Source organism: Falco rusticolus, chromosome 14 (genome assembly GCF_015220075.1).
Source record: "Falco rusticolus isolate bFalRus1 chromosome 14, bFalRus1.pri, whole genome shotgun sequence".
NCBI classification, from domain to species: Eukaryota; Metazoa; Chordata; class Aves; order Falconiformes; family Falconidae; genus Falco; species Falco rusticolus.
In genome coordinates this window covers 13,008,779-13,027,087 of record NC_051200.1, presented here as the reverse complement: position 1 = coordinate 13,027,087, position 18,309 = coordinate 13,008,779, and the positions used below count along the sequence as shown (strand labels likewise).

Below are 18,309 nucleotides of genomic sequence, written 5' to 3'. Positions count from 1 at the left end.
CGCCACCGGCCTGGGCACGCGGACGGATGGGGGCGGGGCAGGCGAGCACCACCGCTGTCCCTTTAAAGCGCGCGGCCCCCGCCGCGCCTGCGCGCCCCCTCCGTCCCAGTGCGGCTGCGCGGCGCGCGCCGGCGGCTCGCTGGGCTCCTTTGTCCCTCGTTCGCCGCTCACCCAAGCCTCATGCCCGAGGCGATGATTGGCAGCGCGCGCGGCGTGCAGGCTCCGCCGTGCAGCCAATCGGCTCCGCACGGAGGGCTGTGGGGACGGCTACTCCCGCCCTATGGCGGCCGGGCTCGTGAGTGGCGGCAAGCACGGCCAGTGGCAGTGCGGCGCTGTAGTCTGGGAGGCCAATGGGAGCGCGGGTGGCGGGCGCCTGGTTAGGTTGCGCGAGTTCCGGCCGCGCGCGCGCTGCTCTTCGGGCTGCTGTGGGGCGAAGAGGCCGCGATCCGCCTCGGCGCCGGCGTCCGCCACCAGGTGAGGCCGCGGCGGGGGCAGGAGAGCGGCTCCGCTCCGCTCCGCCGCGGGCCGGGCGCTCCCGGCCGGCCGCCGACGCCGGGGCCCTGCCGGGGCCTGCCGCGGCCTGCGCGGCCCGCCCCGCCCCGCCGCTGCACGCGGCCGCTTTGGCGGGCGGGCGGCCCCCGGTGAGGCGGGGCTGGGGGCGGCGGGAGCCACCTGGGGGTCGCGGGCGGGAGCTGGCGTCGAGCCCCGGCCGACCGGACGTGTCTGTCTCCAGGTGGGGAAGATGCAGGGCAACAAGGGCTTCAACATGGAGAAGCAGAACCACACTCCGCGGAAACAGCACCAGCACCAGCAGCACCCGCCTCCGTCCATCCCCACCAACGGGCAGCAGGCCAACAGCCAGAGTGAGTCCCGGGCCCGCCGCGGGGGGCCGCCCGGCCCCGCTCTGGGTAGGCGTTGAGCGGCCGCGCTCGCTGCGGAGGGGAACTTGGGGTCCCGGTTCGCTGCTGGGTGCCGTGGGTCCGGGCCGAGCGCACAGGACCCGCTCTTTCGGCTTAAACCTATAACGGTTCTGGGCCTTAAGGAAGCCGCGACTTGGGTTCGCTGTTTGCCGGCAGCAGTCGGGCTGCTCCCTTGTTGGGGACGGGGGTTTGAATTGCAGCTGGGCTGGTTCTCGGGGTTTTCTTTTTGCTCGGTCTATGCAAAGATGCGTGTGGCTGCCGTGAGTTTGGCTGGGGTTTGTCTGTAAGTTTCTTCTGCTCCCGAAACTGGGCAGCGATGTGGAGGTTCCTCCTTTGTCTCATTCTCGAGCAAAGCTCGCTTGAAGAGTTTAGAACTAGTCTCTGAGCCTTCAACGGTGTTTCTGTAAACTTCGCAAATACGAGGTGGCTTATTCTGTCGCCTCTTTCCTTCCACCCCCCCCCCAACGATAACAGATGGCTTCTCAACACGGGTTATCTTAAATACTAGCGAAATAAATTTGCTATCTGTAAAGATACAATTGTAGTAAGAATGTTGTTACAGCAATCTGCGGTCACCCGTTAACACTAATTTTTTTTACATGGGAGGGACTAGGAGATACCCAGCTTTACTTAATATTTTAGCGTTCAAGTACCAGTTGGTATTGATGATGGTTGTTACACTAATCTGGTGTGTTTCCGGGTTTGTTCTTCATCAGCATGGACTGTAGCTCTTGTTACTTGGGATGCAGTCGGGGCTTATGAGCTGAGAGAGTATGCATTAATGGCTTCTGAGGCCTTAACTGATCTAACTTGATAGTTTAGAAGTATGGCAGCAGGTCATTGCCGTTAGCGGTTTTGGGTGGGGAAGTACTTTAGTTATATTAGAAATTTATTTTTTCAAATTCGGACACTTTGTTGGTTCAAACAAAAGCATATTGAAGTCACACATGCACTTTGTGTGATTCCTCTGGGTTTTCTGTCAAAGTTGCAGGTTTAACTATATGCACACATGTGCAGGGATAATGAGCTAGTAAAAAAAAAAAACTGTATGTTTTTACTAGGTGGCCTTGTAAAACAGGCTCCTTTTCGGTTCATAGAAGATAATAGACAAAGGTGGCAGACCAGTCCCTTTCCAGTCAGGTTGGAAACAATACAACACAACAAGTGTATTGTGGTATTCTCACAGCGATCAGCTTATAGTGAGTGACTGTATCTCAGGTGCCTTTGAGTAGATCTACCTAAGGCAGAACACTGATCGTGGTATAAGTCCCTCCTAGTGTATTCACAGGCCTTGCAACTGATCCCCAAATACTTCTGACAACGGTGTGAAGAAGTTCACAAGACAAAACAGTTCACTTAAGCACCCTGGCTGTGTGAAGTGGATAACTTACTCTCACTAATCTTCTATAGATACACTGTCAGTCTTATTTGTGTGTGTGTTAGCCATGTGCTTATTCTTAAAGAGTTGTCCTTGCATGTCTTGCATGTTGTCTTCGCCTGAATAGGCTTTCCTGGTTAGTGACAAGCTTTGTAGTCTGAATAAAGCCACTCATGTTTGTAGTTTATTTCATATGCATGGCCATGAGATGTGTCCTCTGCAAAGCAAAGGAATGGCTTACTGTGGCTGGCTGTCCTGTGCGGGGAAGTACCATATACATTTAAGAAAATGGGACACAGGAAGGTAAAGGGACAATAATGCCACGCCTGTGTCTGGTGTATAGTAGAACTTCCAGGATTATGCTGGACTCTTACAGAATTAAAGGTTAAAGATTATATGCATGTGAGAATTTGAAAAACTTCATGCCGTCTCTCTTGTTTATTAGTGATTTATATAACATTACTTACTGGATACAGATTTTTGTGATTAACTTTGTGATTTCTCTGAGGTCTCACCTATATGGCTGGTTTTTGGGGTGGGTTTTTTCCACTGTTTCCACCATTCCAGCCTTCTCTTCAGCTTGGAACCCAAGAGTCTAGAACCCAAGTCTAGAACAGGGTTCCTCAAACTCTTTAAACAGGGGGCCGGCGCGTGGATGAAGTGGCAGGCAGTCATCTGCGGCTGCTTGGTTTCCCCACCCCCCCGCCCCAGCCCCCGGCGGGGGGGTGTGTGGGTGTATCTGTAAATACCAGGGGCCAGATTGAGGACCCTGGGGGCCATATCCGACATGTGGGCCGTAGTTTGAGGACCCCTGTTGTAGGATGTTACCTGTTTGAGGAAAATTTTCTCTTGTTTGCATATTTTTCTAGATATTTGGGATGGCTCAGGTTTTTTAGTAAAAATCTGGTTGCTCGCCAGACTGTGGCTATTCTATATTTACTCAGACTTTCTCAGACAGAGAAAGTGTTATATTAACAAAACCCGGTATCGTGACTACAGTTGACTTTGTTGCAGGTCAGTCATCTTGACCAGATCTCCAAAAGTTGGGTGAAATCTCTCACGCTGTTTCAAGCTGCAGTGTACTTCTAGTCTCTATTTCTAGACTATCTTTCGCTTGCGTTAATGAGCACTGAGGTCAAAGCGTGTGTTTTCATTAAAAAAAACACGGGCCCCGTTCTGAAATAAAATCCCCTTGTTGCTGTAGAAATGGCTGGAGAGGTTTGAGACCAAAGTGAATGGGTGGTGTTACCAATGTTGTCCTATGTCTCTCTGTTCACTGTGATGAAACCTAATAGAATTTATCCCCCCAACTGTAGAGCAGCTGTGTACCTTATTCCCCTCAGATGAAGGCCTGACTATTGACCTGAAGAATTTCCGGAAACCTGGTGAAAAGACCTTCACCCAAAGAAGCCGCCTGTTTGTGGGGAATCTGCCCCCCGATATTACAGAGGAAGAGATGAGAAAGTTATTTGAGAAGTATGGCAAGGCCGGTGAAGTCTTCATACACAAGGACAAAGGCTTTGGCTTTATCAGGCTGGTGAGTGACTTGCTACCTTTGAGGTGTTTTTGTGGCAATGACTCACACTGGAGGAGTATTGCTAATTGACAGTAGTATGTGTTCAGATATCTTGCTAATTAAGCCCGCTGTTGATTTCAGTAACAAGGAATATGGGATCAGCTTCTACAAGTGGTTTGTCTAGAGCTTGTTAATGAGAAGGAATGTGAATTCAGGCAGCCTGTGGCAGGATTTATGAGATATCTGATAAAGTTATTCTGAAGTTAGCTGGTACAAAACAGAAAGAAACCATTAACATGATGCTATTATAGGCAGGGTGGACTTGCATTTTCTGGAAGGGTGTGAACATGGGATTTATATGAACATAGGTTGTCATGCAGTATTACTGGAATGATGACTGCTTTTGAAGTAGGGGATCTCTTTATGATCATGTTGAATGGTGACTGGGAAGGAGTTAGCTACCAACATAGGGTAATGGTTCTCAGACTTTATTGGCTCATATGCTACCTTTCTGAAAGCCCCAAGGTGAGTGACTGGAGCATGAGGTTCCCACGCCAAAGTCTGGGGTGCTTTGCTCTAGTGTAGCTGCTTGGTGGTGACTTTAGTGAGTGGAGAGGTGTGAAACTGGCATAGGATGTCATCTTTCGTGGATTGTCATACAATCAGCATTTTCTTTTACAGTTGTCAGGCTTGGCTAATAGCTAAATCTTGATTATTTTAAAAAATGTATTTATTTAAACAAAAAAAGGCCTACTTTGTAGCCTTAATATTTAATTATGTCTGTAGATAATGGTGATTTAATTGTTTGCTTAGGTTTGTACTGGCTGTTGGATTAATCTCAGTTCTGATGTATTTTGAATTTTTATTACTATTTTTCCCCTCCAATCTCTATACATGCCTCTTCAGCTAGAGTCATAACAGAATAGTTACGGTCTGTTAGGACACTTTTTACCATGCTATGGGAGGATTATTTGTTCCTGTCTCTGAGATACTTGTTCAGGAGAAATAGGCTTGTGACTGTTGTGACTGGCTGTTTGTGTACTGCATTGAGGGTTTTAATGATAACTTTTTTTATCTTCAGGAAACTCGCACTCTGGCAGAGATTGCAAAGGTGGAACTAGACAACATGCCTCTACGTGGGAAGCAGCTAAGAGTGCGTTTTGCATGCCACAGTGCATCGCTGACAGTCAGAAACCTGCCTCAGTTTGTGTCCAATGAGCTCCTGGAGGAAGCCTTCTCAGTGTTTGGCCAGGTGGAAAGGGCTGTGGTTATTGTGGATGACAGAGGACGATCCTCTGGGAAAGGCATTGTGGAGTTCTCAGGGAAGCCTGCTGCTAGGAAAGCCCTGGATAGATGTAGTGATGGGTCTTTCCTGCTAACTACGTAAGTGTGGAGGGTGAGAAGTGCTATACTGGCATGTGTTGCAGGTTGATGGGTGGCATTGGTTTGTGAGCAATGTTTCTTAACATCAGAGCAGGACAGATGGGGTAGGAGGTGGTCGGTGATTTGCCTGGGGAGAACTTTAATTAGCTTTGTTCCAACAAGAGTGAGTCTGTGCTGAAACTCAGGTCTGAAAACTTTCTTCTGGGAAGCTGATAGTGGGGTAAGTGCGTAAAACTTCCCGATAAGCTCTTTCTTGGTAAAGCCTTCTTAGGGCAATTAAAGCAGCCTTTAAGAAGCAGAGCTGTTTCAGAGACCATCCATATAATTTGTTGGAAATGAAGCTAAAGTGTGTTAATTGTGCACTGTGGATTGCTTCAGAGATGGCTCTTTGGGATGGGACTCCACTCAGCAGCATGCACAGCTGTGGTGGAATGCTGATCCACCACTGTGGGCATGGGATCTGTTGGAGGAGCTGGTCAGATAGATTGGATTGTTTGGAGTTTTCACCATAATGAACTGTTTTCCTTGTGCTTGAATATCATAAGGCAACAAAGCATGCTCTTGCGTAATTATGTGAACTTGCTCAAGTAAATGACTAATTCTAGATGTGTTCCACAGAGCACAGACTGTTGCTCTTAAGTATTAAGATGGAGTAATTTCTGATCTTTTGGAAATAATTTATATTTTATATATATGCACCTACAATCTGGGAATAGAATACTTCCTGAAATTGGGGCTATACTGCTAATTTCTAAAGTAATTTTATAAGCTTTGTGCTTCTTGCTTCTTTCCTTTTTTTTGGTATGGCACAGCCATACACAAGCATGTTGAGTTTCAAAAAGCAGGTGGTTTTGGGTTGTTGGGGTTTTTATACCTGTTTCTCTCCCTGAGACTATATGGGGATAACCAGCATAGCACGTAGCGCTCTGCGGGGGGATTGCTGTTAAGGAGCTTTTGCTGATTCAGAAGTCTCTATCCTGAAGGAACCATGAAAAAAACCCATGCAAACTAAGTCACTACCAGTGTGTAAATGAGAGCACTTGAGGGTAAGGATCAATCTTTTTGTAGCTATCAGTGTATTAGATTCTGATATCTAGGACAGCAGACCAGTATGTTTGCTTATTTCTAGTTATGGCTTGGCCTTGATTAAACTTGTCCTAGTTCATGACAGTAGCAGCTAGATAAACTGATTGGAATTGGTGCACACTGGAAAACATTAATAATGGAGTATGTCACACTGAAGTGAAAAGCTAGATTGTGGATCTTCAGCTGAGGAGAGGGATTTTTAGCCTCTCGTATCCTGCCTTCCTGCTGGAGTTTGGCCACCGCTTGGCATAGCATGATCATTTCTTTTCCGTTTCCCCAGCTCTGGCAAGTGAGGTTGAGGAGCTAACGAGAGGCTGTGGTGCTGCTTTGTGCCAAGGATGAGCAGTGTCAGTGCTGTGAAGGGGAGCTAATTCAGACATTGGGGACACCTTTGTTAAATACTTTCTTCTGCATACAGAAACCAGGAGGACAGAAGCACATGTGTGCAGTGTCTGTGTTGCAGAGTGCACCAGTGGATTTCTTGGGGGGAGGAAGTTCAGACAGGGTCCAGCAGGCACTTAAGAGCACTGCTGCTGAGCAGTAATGGCATGTGGTGGTCTCCCCAGAAGACTATGACTGAATGGTACAGCCAGCAACCTCCAGCGAGGAGCAGTATAGTTACTCTTTGCTTTAGGCAGTTATAAAAAGGGACACAAGGACTTTGCAGCCCATGGTTGGCCATGTAGCAGTGGAGGAAAGGGGGAAAACCAAAACTCCGGGGACTACGAGACTTCATGCCAACTAAATCCTACTGGAGAATGTTAGGTTCTGTTTAAGCTGGTTTTTTTTAACCAATAACTGGAAGTATGCTTCTTCATACAATTTTGGGTTGGTTTCAAAAAGGATTTTGGTTAACAGTTCAGCTTCTGTTCTAGAAAGAAAGAAAAAAAAGGTGTTTAAAGTGATTTCTGGTTTCACTTGGTTGAGATCCCCAAGTGCTTTTATATTTCTTTGAGCAGTGCTAAAAGCAGTATTTTATAACCTCAGACACAGTACACATGCTGTCCTGCACACAAGCTCATTCTTGAATTTTGTTGAAAGCACCTCATCTTTTCTTTACAGATTCCCTCGGCCTGTCACTGTGGAGCCCATGGATCAGTATGATGATGAAGAAGGACTACCAGAGAAACTAGTCATCAAAAACCAGCAATATCACAAGTATGTGAGGAGATGAGACTACCTGTGGACTAGGGCATTAACTGGTGCCTCAGTCTTAGGACAGTGGCTCATCAGTGCTCCTAAAGGGCCTCCTTTTTTTTGTAAACGTGACCTGACTGTGGAAGGAGAATTGCATACACTGTTCCTTGCCATGATTAGTTGAAAGAAAGCAGTAGGTTTGGATCCATACTGCTGGCTAAGACTGGCAGCCTCCACATATTTTTCATAAGTCTGTTTCAGTTGTTGGAATAAAAAGTCATGTCAGTTTGAGATAACATGAGATCCCTTACTCACATGAGAAGCTGAAGCAAAGACTTAAGTTTCTTGTTCTAAGTGTTATGGAAAGTCTGTAGAGGAAAACAGATTTGAACCCACAGTGAATATTTAAATAGTGATCTGAATAGCATTAAAAGATTGTAGAGTTATCCAGGTGTAAGGCCATGGTCTTTGAAGGCTTCCCAGTGTAAGAAAGGTATCGTGTGATCCCAGCAGTGGGAATTAGTAAACCATGTGTGCTCGTGAATTTTTCAAGGAAGATGAGAGCTTCAGGAACTGGGAGGCTGCATTAGGAATAGTCATGTGCTCCAGGTGCATGGGCTGCAGAGATCAGTAAAATAAACATGCATGTTTGGGCAGTGTTTGCTTCTGGAGTGGGTCTGTCTATAAGATGTGCAGCAGGAGCAAAGGCTGTTTCTTTTTAAGAGTATTTCTGAATGTGTTTACCCAGAATCTTTTGATGTCTTACGAAAGCAGTGTCATTGTTTGTTGTGGAGGAAGGTGGAACACTGTTTCCATGTATAATTAATCCTGCAGGATGATTCTGCCTAAGTTTCTCCTTTAAATGGTTCCTGAGGAGCAGACAAACTGGTATCCCAAGCATAGCTATTTGTGAGAAAGTAGAAGACAAAGTGATTCTTTATTTCTTGCACTAAATGCATTTCTAACTGTTAAAAGGGTCTACTGGTACATTTAACACACAAACGTGTTTTTCTTGGTTCCTCGTTGCTCTATTGAAGGATTCACTAGTTCTTCCTTGTTTGACAGGGAACGTGAGCAGCCTCCTCGATTTGCACAGCCTGGCAGTTTTGAGTATGAGTATGCCATGCGTTGGAAGGCTCTAATAGAAATGGAGAAACAGCAGCAAGAACAAGTAGACCGCAACATCAAGGAAGCTCGAGAGAAGCTGGAAATGGAAATGGAAGCAGCCCGCCATGAGCACCAAGTTATGCTCATGCGGCAAGGTACCAGTCAAAGATAAATACAGTATCAAAACACGGCCCTGCAGCATCAAGGGATGGGTAGCTCACTAGATGGGCTAGAGCCCACTGAAGGTGAGCCGTGGTGTAGCTGCTTGACTTGTAACCAAGCATGGTAACGCCAAGTGAATGGGGAGATGTTACTGTATTGCTGGAAGCTCTGTTACCTTGTTCTCTTGTGTGTTATGGTTCTAGTTCAGGAATTCAAGAGGGGACATGGGAGATGAGTTTGGGTTTTTTACTGTTGTCTTTTACAGATTTAATGAGACGCCAGGAGGAGCTGAGGAGAATGGAGGAATTGCATAACCAAGAAGTACAAAAACGTAAACAGTTGGAACTCAGGTAAGGGGGCAGGTTATGAAATGCTGTGAATCCATAATATGAAATTAAATGCTGCTTCAGTGCACCTAATTGTTCAGTGTGACATTTAATTACTACCTAAAGTACGGCTGTTATTTCGGGCCTTTTTGTTCATAGGAAGAGTGTACAGTTGGTTTAAAATGGAAGTTAGGAGTTTCTTCCACTGATTAGTGTTTAGTTTCCTGCAGTTCTGTGTCTTAGTTTAGCTCCTTGACTGAGGCAGATAGAAGAATCAGAATCTGTGCAGTAATTCAGTGGTTTCAGTGCTGCAGGTTGAGAAACCCCATTCTAGTATCTATCCTTTCGTTTGAGGGGTAACTTAGTCTCAGAGATTTCTCTGTCCATTCTGGCTTTTCCTTGTTTCAGGGTCATTTTAAGAAGCTCGACCACTAAACCATGTCCCGAAGTGCCACATCTACACTTCTAAATACCTCCAGGGATGCTGATTCGGCCACTTCCCCAGGCAGCCTGTTCCAATCCCTGATAACCCTTTCCTGAAGAAATTTTTCGTGATATACAATCTAAACCTCCCCTGGCACAACTTGAGGCCATTTCCTCTTGTCCTATTACTTGCTACCTGGGAGAAGACTGACACCCACCCTGCTACAACCTCCTTTCAGGTAGTTGTAGAACATGGTAACGTCTCCCCTGAGCCTCCTTTTCAACAGGCTAAACACCCCCAGTTCTTCAACCCACTCCTCATGAGACACTCACATGGTTTTGCTCGTGTTGGGTTTTATAATGAACTGCTTGAAATTGAAAGTGTTGGAAATTACTTTCTGTGCATATGTGTTTCTGTTTTCATCATAAAGTACCTAATATTTTACAGCCTCAGTTCTTAAAATTGTAGATTTCCAAACAAGACCCATTAGGCAGCACTGCAACACTGGGATGCAGATGGTTGGTGTATGTTGTGCTGAGCATTCTTGGACGATTTTTGCAGGCAGGAGGAAGAACGCAGGCGCCGTGAGGAGGAGATGAGAAGGCAGCAAGAAGAGATGATGAGACGCCAGCAGGAAGGCTTTAAAGGGAATTTTGCTGATGCGGTATGAGTGCTTCTATGTTCCCATTACATCTGGACACTGATGTTCGATTTTTGCCCTTCCACAGCATGCGGTTTTCTGTGAATGCTCAACTTGTTGGTTGAGGGACTCTGTATCTTGGATACATTCTGTCCTAAATTACTGACTCCCTCCAATCTTTATACAGTTTAGCCTGGAAAATATACATACCCCAGTAAGCGTCCCACTGGTGTTCATGCAGGACCCTCACTAGCTGCCTTGCTGTTCAGAAGAATATATGCTAACTCATTTTATTCTAACAGTGACAAAGATGGACTGTCTTGAAGTACTGCTTCAGAATCCCATTATGGTCATACACCTAGCTATATCTCTAGCCTGCAGTCTGTCTTAGTCATGCTTAGATGAAATAATCCCAACTTGAGGTGCTGCTGCAGGCATGGTAATTGCTTGTACTTAAAAGTCAGTTGGTCAAGTATTTTCTAGTAATGCAAAATGTGTGGTAACCTGCCTTTTAACAGTAGTACCTCTAGCTCTATAAAGAAGTCTTACAATTAACTTCCAGTCCCAGCAACTTTCTGTTGTGGAGGCAGCTGCCGTGCTATCAAGGTGGTATAATGGCATCAGTACAACTGGGTGGCAGGTGTTTACGTATCCTAGCGAAAAATTGGTCCCTAAGCAAAATGGCTAAATGTGTCAAACCAAAAGGGCAGTGTGACTGACCTAAATGTGCAAATATTACCCAGTGTAGCAGAACTCCTAGTTTCTCTGAACAATAGTGCCTTCAGATCATAAATAGTGCCAATGAGACTACAGGTGAAGTGAAACTGTTATTCGGTTCCCACTGTGGAAAAAGTAGTACGGTCACAGAATTGAGGGGGTGCTCCTGGCTTTGCAGTGCAGGAGATGTGGTGTGTCCCCTGTGCTCAGTTAATAAGAGAGACGCTGATCTCACAAAGTGGTATTATAATGCGAGTGACCCAGCGCTGCCTCTTCCTGTAAGCTTGCATTCCTCTCAACAGGAAAAGCTTCTTAGCTATGCTGAGGAAGTAACAAAACTAATTGTATTTAATGTATTGCTGCCACTCAGGAGATCCTTCCCTCCAGATACCATGTATCTCTTGTATGCTGCTGTTTGGTAAAATCTGCATGTGCAGCTTTGCTGCTGGATGCGTTAACGGTGATTGTGAAAAACAATATTACAGAAGGAAATATTTTATATAAGATCTGTTTGTTCAGCCGTTACTGTGTGAAGGTAGCTCAGATAATCTTTTGAAGTTTACCCTGGGAATGACTTCTCTATACAGTTTTCAGTAGTAAAACCCCAGAACTCACTGAATTTGTATAACTACATTTTTTTAAAAGCCTGAATTTTTATCATTTGAAATGAGTCTCGGGTTTTATTTTTTCTTCCTCTTTTTTATTTTTTCTTTTTTTCTTTTTTTTCCTTCACCAGAGAGAGCCACCAGAGATGCGAATGGGACAGATGGGTATGGGAGGTAAGAGTATTCTGTGGCCATCTTTGTTCCTATGCATGTTCCTTTCCTCCTTTACAAAATCTGTTACATTTTTTGAGTAGTCTTATTTTATTGGTTTCTTACTTAGAAACTCAGTTGTAGTGATCTTCTCCAAGTTCAGTGACAGGAAGTGTTCATCTGACAGGAAACAGCAGAATTTGGGTATGAGGCAGTATTGTACTTCGTGAGACTGCGTTCAGTAAGCAAAAGACTTGGTTGAAGTTTCTATCAGACACATAGTGTGCTTCAGAAGTTTGTACTGATAACGGAGACTGGTGTGAGAGTCAGTGTTAGACCTCTAGCCCAGGAAATTATCTTGATTTCTGTATTTCCCTATCTTGACTACATGATTGAGAGTTTCAGGCCACATGTACAAGAGCAAGTGAAGAGGTGATGGGGGCTTAGTGGTTAAGGAAGGTGGTGAGTGTTAGAGCCTGCTGGAGTTTCAGGTAATACTGGAATGCAAGATCAGTTTATCTTGACCTAATAGTGCAAAGCTAGTTAATAGATTAGGACTCTGTCCCTGAATGGAAAACACTGTGGGGAGCTTACATGGTGTTGGGTGGCTCTGGGGAGATGAGGAGACCCCAGTCACTGTCCCTGCCAGGACTGTTCTTGAATTTTCTTCTCCAGGTACTATTGGCATGAACAATAGAGGAGCTATGGGTGGTACCAATGTCCCAGCTGCTGCACCACCTGCAACTGGTCCTGGAGCTATGATACCTGATGGAGCCATGGGAATGGTAATGTATCTCCTTTTGTTGTGCACACCTTTCAAATGCAGATTTGTTGTTTCCATTGTTAAGCACTATGCTGCTAAAGTTGAAGCTTGATTGTCTACCTAGACCTGTTTCTTAACTCCTGCTGAAATCTTTAGAAGTTAATCTTGCCTTGATACTAGTTAGTAACTTCCAGGAGATTGAGCCAAGTCTAATAACTACTTACTTTCAAGGTAATGAGTGCTAAAATGTTTGTTAGAAATATCTTAGCAATACTATATGGTTAAATTTGGCTAATTTGCTTAGGAGGTGAAAAGCAAAGAATCAGTGGAGGTTATGCTTATTTATTTGCGCTTTTCTTTACAATAGGCCATGGCTTCTGTGGCATCTGTTATTCCTCTGTCACACAGAGAATCGATCTTCTCACAGTGTCAGCACTCCAGTCAGCAGCAGAAACAGCAGCAGTCATAGTCGAATTTGTCCTCAAAGTTCATCTTCCTTTGGCAGTTTATATCAATTGGTCTCATAAGCAATTTTCCTGCAAACCTCCCTACTTAGATTTCTTGATCATAGAAATTTTTTTTGTCATAAAGAACAGTTTTATTTGGCTATAAGCTTTTGTGCCTAAGTGGTAGGGACAGTGGAGTGGTTGAGGTAAGATGAAGATAAGAATGGAAAGGGCAGGTGGGTTCAGATCAACATGATGAAATAATACCATTTAGACCAAAAATCAATAAGCTGTTTCTCTAATGGAGAAAAATACGTATATAGACATTTTGGAAACTTTATTGTGACCATGTGCTTGGTTTTAGTTGTTACTGGGTCCGTGCATTCCAGATTTTTATTCATGTAGGGAGCAGTTTGCATGTCTGCTCCAGCTGCTTGCAGTGATTGCACTGTCCTTCCCTATGATATGTTGTGCTGGAAAATTTCATGATTGCTCAGAATTTTTCATCTGTAGGAAAGGGAGAAAGGTGGAAAGAGTGCTGTTACTGATAGTGCCTGCCCTCCACTGCCAGCAAAGTGAGCGCTGAGAGTCCCTGGGACCTACCAATTGATAATTTTACTGAAGTTAGGGTCTGTGTTCTGTAGAACCAGGCAATACCATGGAGTCATGGTACAGTACTAATACCAATTATGATGTGCATATATGTATCACGTTACATTTTATATGTACCACTGCTGTAAACCTGTGGACAAAGAATAAATGCAACTCAGGAGACTGGTGTAAAGCGGTTCTGCTCTGTGTAGGCGCTTGGCCCCAGTCCAGGGGGGTGGAGGCGGCAGTGGTTGTTGCCTCCAGTACCTTCCCTAAAGCAAGTGCCATGTTCACCATGAGGACATGTAGTGGCGCACATTGTCCAGGGAGGTTGTGCAGTCTTTATCCTTGGACGTTTACAAGACCTGACTGCGTCAAGCTGTGACTAACCTAGTCTGACTTCATAGCCAACTCTGCTTTGAGCAGGAGGTTGGACTAGAGACCTCCTGAGCTACCTTCCAACCCAAATTATCCTTTGATAGTCTTCTCCCTGCTGGAAAGAAGAGACTGTGCAATAGCACTAACCAGCTTGAAGAAGGAGAGCCAAAGAATGGAAATAACAGGATATGATCAGGGCACACAACCAGTATTGTAGGTTTATTTTGGAATTGGAGTATTGTGTACACCTGGATTGTGATAGGGCTGTAGTATCGGTATACTGCTCCTCGTTTGCATTCAGTTTGGGTGAAGGAATATGGTGGAAGTGTGAAGTTCTTTCCCAGACTGCATTTCTCACATGCTCTACAGCAGGGCACTAGTCAGTGAGATGGTGCAAATTGTATTCTAGTGCACTTGACTAAAAGTTACATGGGAAAAGACCTGGTCCTGCAGTGGTCCTGTCAGTCTACTTTTGGGGCTGTGGGGATATTTTTGGTGAGGTGAAAGTTTGTAGCAAGGTCAGATGGAATTGTGGAAACCCAGTAGAATTTGAATCAACTCAAATGGCTTTTAACTGCCCTTCTTTGTTCCTTGTTTTTCTTCCTGCCTCTCCTGCACTTGTCCTCGTTACAAGACTCCGCCGCCGCCTGCAGATCGCTTTGGCCAGGGTGGTGCGATGGAAGGCCTTGGAGCGATGGGAGGGAACCCACCTGCCTTCAACAGAGGAAATCCAGGTGGTGATTTTGGCCCTAATAAGCGTCGCAGATACTAACAGGATTAAGCTACCCCCTGCACACACCCCAAAGAGAAAAGGAATCTTAGCAGGCCATATTTGGGGGGTGGGGGATATATTAAAAATAGTTAATTAGGGCCTGTTTTGGTAAAGCCACTCTTAAGACAAGGGGAGTGCAGTCTGACTGGTAAAGGTTTTAGAAAATTTCATGTGGTGCATTCCTATAATTTCAATGTGAAATGGATTCTGGGAGGCTGCCATGGTGGTTCAGTAATGATAAAATATGGCAAGGACCCTAATGCCTTGACCATTCCAGGTTTCCTGTTTGCAGCTGGAATCCTGAGACTAAACTAGATAAAATTGCGGTATGTCTTGGCATTTTTTAGTGTAGTGTACCTTGCTTAAGAGCACAGGGGAGTCTCTGGAGAACTAGGGCAGCATCTGGGCACTTTGGAGCTCCCACGATTCTGTAAATTTATATAGCTCCAAATGATCCATCATGTAGTGAACTGGGGGAGGTTTTCTGTTTATTTCTTTCTTTTTTTTTTTTTTTCCCCTCCTAACTTGTAGTTATTCTTTTTATCTGGACCATCTGTTTCTTTAAAGTAGTTGATTGTCATGTGCAGCCTGAACGGCTGGGAAACTCTTGTTTGGATGGATTTTTTGATAATGTGTTGTATCGCTGTTTATTTTTACTGGTAGTAAAGTACAATCTATTGGACAAAAATACTGTATCTCATGCTGAAGATTTAACTGAAAAAAAATGTTTGTATAATCTTAACCTTGCCTGTCTTTTGTGTAGAAGTACTACAAGATTTTTCATTTAGTGTAAACTGTTTGAACACAAGCTGTAATTGTCCCACTAACAAGTTTGTGTTTGTCTGAGGAATGTTACAGGAATGCATTATTAAAGTGGATTTTAAGCCTTTTTTATCTGGTGTGTTGTCTCTTCTGTTTTTTGAATGAAAAAGCGTACATATGGGTTGAAGTAAATCAAGCTTCAGATTATGGTACAAAAATTGTTCTTGTACAGCTCTTCATAGAGAGGGTGCTCAACCCCCGAGAATTTTCTAAGTTACCCTTATCACAGAACAAGTTTTATTTGTGTGTTGGAATGAGACCTTCCACATCAGCATTTCGGAACACAAGGGAGCTCCTGATGCACCTAGGATTCATCTGTGTTGTGGAAACAAGATGTAAGACTTGTTCACATGTCACTGGGACCGTGGAGTTCAACTCCGTGTCTCATCTGTGTAGTACAAAGTTGTCTGGTCTGTCGCTGCCCCTGGGTTGCAGTTGCCTCTGGCTGGGGTGCAGAGCTTCCCACAGAGCTCTGAGCTTCTGTGCTGGAGCAGGAAGCAGAGGACTTGGAACTGTCTATGGCAACAGTAACTCTTCATCTTGTGTAATACATGAGGAAATCTGTAGGAAGGGGAGCCTTCTGTGAGTTGTTTTCTCCCACTGAAGCTCTCGAGGCTGGGGAGGGGGGAGCAGGGGGGAAAGCTTAGGAAGAAATCTAGGTGGGAGAGGGAGGGGGAAGGAGTCGCAGCCTAAGAGCACAGGGAGCTGCCTTACAGACTTGAGAAATAATAGGGAAGATGAAAACATTTTCAGATGCCTGTTACCATGGCAATAACCTTAAAAAATGTAGGGTTTGGTCCTGTAGGTACTCTTAAGTAGGGAAAGATGAAATAATGGCTCTGGAGGTTTTATTGGTTTACCCCTGTCATTTGATGGCTTATAATTAGGCTGGAATGACATGACTGATGAAAAGCTGCATTGAAGAGAGGCTGCAGCTGATGCTTTTGTTTCTTTTGCTTGTTTTGTTTTCCACATTCAAAAGCATCAGCACTAGTAGATGGCTTGCTGAAGTGATAACTAATCACTATTTAATGGTGATTATCGGAGGATTGCAACTTACCTGTAGGCACACTATGAAGAGTTTGCCGATCTTTTTCACCTGACCCATTTCCTAGGATAGATCAATACTGCAAAATCTCAAGTTGGTGGGAATTGCTGATTAGTTTTCCTGTTGCCCTGTGGAGAGGATGCATCTGTTCTTGTGGCTTGTGTCTGGAACGTGGCTGGCAGACATTCACTAATGCCATGGGTGTTTGCTAAGTACATTGTTTAATTCCAGAGTGTGAAATATTGGGAGAAGAAACTGAAGTTGCACCCAGGTGTCTGTATTATCTCATTCTCCTGCCCGTTGCTCAGCTGGCTTGCCTGTTGGTGAGCACTCAAAAGAGAAGTTGTTGCTGTAGGAAAATGGCAGAGCTCAAACCTTCAGCATCGCTCTGCTGCCGCCTCAATGCTGTTCAAGTATGAGGTGAGGATGGGTCTGGTTATTGCCTTTCCCTGGGAGAAAAGAGATATACTAACAGGGTGTTTAAAATTGCGGGGAAGGAGGGATTTAGCGCTGTTCAAAGTCCATCTAACAAGACCGGTACGAGGTGAAAATGGAAGATCAAATGACAGCAAAGGAAGAAAACTAAAACTACGCTCTGCTGTGAATGACAGAGGTAACTATTCTCATTTACTTGAAAGGAGGAGACTGAAAACCTGTGACTGAGGTTCTAGTAAGGAAATCATAAAGCAGACCATTACTAAGGCTTTCAGAGGCGTGCAGCAGGAGGAAATGGCACTGGGGACTGCTTGTAGTGCAGAAGCATCTAAGGCTGGGCACAGGAGCAAGCAAGGCTGCCTACTCCAGAGCACTTCCAGATACTGGAGTCTGCTGGAGCACTGGCGGTTTTGCTGTCAGCCTTGTCTTGCACTGCTTGGATAAGGTAGCGAGCGCAGCTCCAGGGGCTGGACTCTGCACAAGCACTGCTGTGCTGTGCTGAGGTCCAAGCAGTGTGCAGACGGGAACACTTTCCTCTGCATGCTTTTCCAGGTCGCTGGCTGTTACGTCACTGCAGACTGATGAAGTATTTTGACTATCACGAAGAGATACCCTTGCCTTTTGCTGTCTATCTGATCAGCTTGTTTAAAATCCACTTAACACAGTATCAGTTCATATCAGAGCAAGGACTCATGAGCAGTCTGGTTCTTATCACTTCACTCTTAGCTTTAAACCCTCATCATTTGTGGGCTTCAGAAGTTACAGCTTGTGCTTTATGCAGCTTCTCCTTAAACAACAGTGACTGCATTCACAAGAATTGAGGATAAATCTGAAAAATCCAGTGGGTACGTGGATAATTTTGTCACATGAAAGCAATAGACAAACATTTCCTTTTTTTCCTGGCACAATGCATCTCACTAGAAGCTGTCATTTATCATAGAAAGCTACAAATGGTAGAATATGGAGAGGTGCTTCTCTGGTGAGCTACCTTTGAGAGCTGAAAGAAGAAGACGTGATTTCCTGTGGCCTTGCTGAAAAGAGCCATCATTCTCTCTTCTGTCTTGGTCATGGCTCAGGTACCTTCTTGTCTGCCTGGTGAGGCACCTGAGTGCCAGAGAGAGCCAGAAGGAGAGGAAGAAAGCAGGGAGCTCACCCTAGCACAACGCTGCCTTTGGGATGCTTTCCCTCATGATAGCCTGGCCACGCTGCTCTGCCTGAGCTCACAGTGACCGTGCTGTAAGGCAACAGGACCCTCCAAAGGAAAACCTGTAAAACCCCATACTCCCCACCAGTTCAGGCTGTTTGGGGCAGCAGGTTTTTATGACGGATGCTAGCTAATGCCAAGAAAACTGCATCTTAGGAGTAGACCAAATTCTATTCTTTTTGGACCGGTTCCTGTTGAGGACCAAAGTGCGCTTTTTGATGAGGACTGTTGCATGCATTTTCAGAGCAAGCACTGGAGTAACTGTCTCCTTCAGCAGTTTGGCTGCAAGGAGACAAAAT

At 45.1% G+C, this 18,309-nt stretch overlaps 1 protein-coding gene across 4 annotated transcripts; it reads left to right on the top strand.

The window, feature by feature from the left end:
• Window positions 1-341: 341 nt before the first annotated feature.
• NONO (non-POU domain containing octamer binding) lies at window positions 342-15,395 on the top strand. 4 transcript variants are annotated; one of them, XM_037408355.1, is made up of 11 exons: window positions 342-474; window positions 734-908; window positions 3,615-3,835; window positions 4,896-5,197; window positions 7,346-7,441; window positions 8,486-8,682; window positions 8,955-9,039; window positions 10,001-10,103; window positions 11,533-11,575; window positions 12,227-12,336; window positions 14,364-15,395. In XM_037408355.1, the coding sequence occupies exons 2-11, from the start codon at window positions 743-745 to the stop codon at window positions 14,499-14,501; spliced, it is 1,461 nt and encodes a 486-aa protein (XP_037264252.1). In that variant the 5' UTR covers window positions 342-474; window positions 734-742; the 3' UTR covers window positions 14,502-15,395. The 4 variants fall into 4 exon arrangements, with proteins under 4 accessions (XP_037264252.1, XP_037264254.1, XP_037264256.1 ...); XM_037408357.1 differs by having other exon boundaries at window positions 734-863; window positions 14,364-15,393; XM_037408359.1 differs by having other exon boundaries at window positions 734-863; window positions 3,642-3,835; window positions 14,364-14,661.
• The last annotated feature ends 2,914 nt before the right edge of the window (window positions 15,396-18,309 follow it).

Coding starts and splice junctions, on each gene's coding strand:
- NONO (XM_037408355.1), top strand. CDS start 743: ATGCAGGGCAACAAGGGCTTCAACATGGAGAAGCAGAACCACACTCCG. Junction 10,104..11,532: donor AAGGGAATTTTGCTGATGCG/GTATGAGTGCTT, acceptor TTCCTTCACCAG/AGAGAGCCACCAGAGATGCG. Junction 12,337..14,363: donor CTGATGGAGCCATGGGAATG/GTAATGTATCTC, acceptor CCTCGTTACAAG/ACTCCGCCGCCGCCTGCAGA.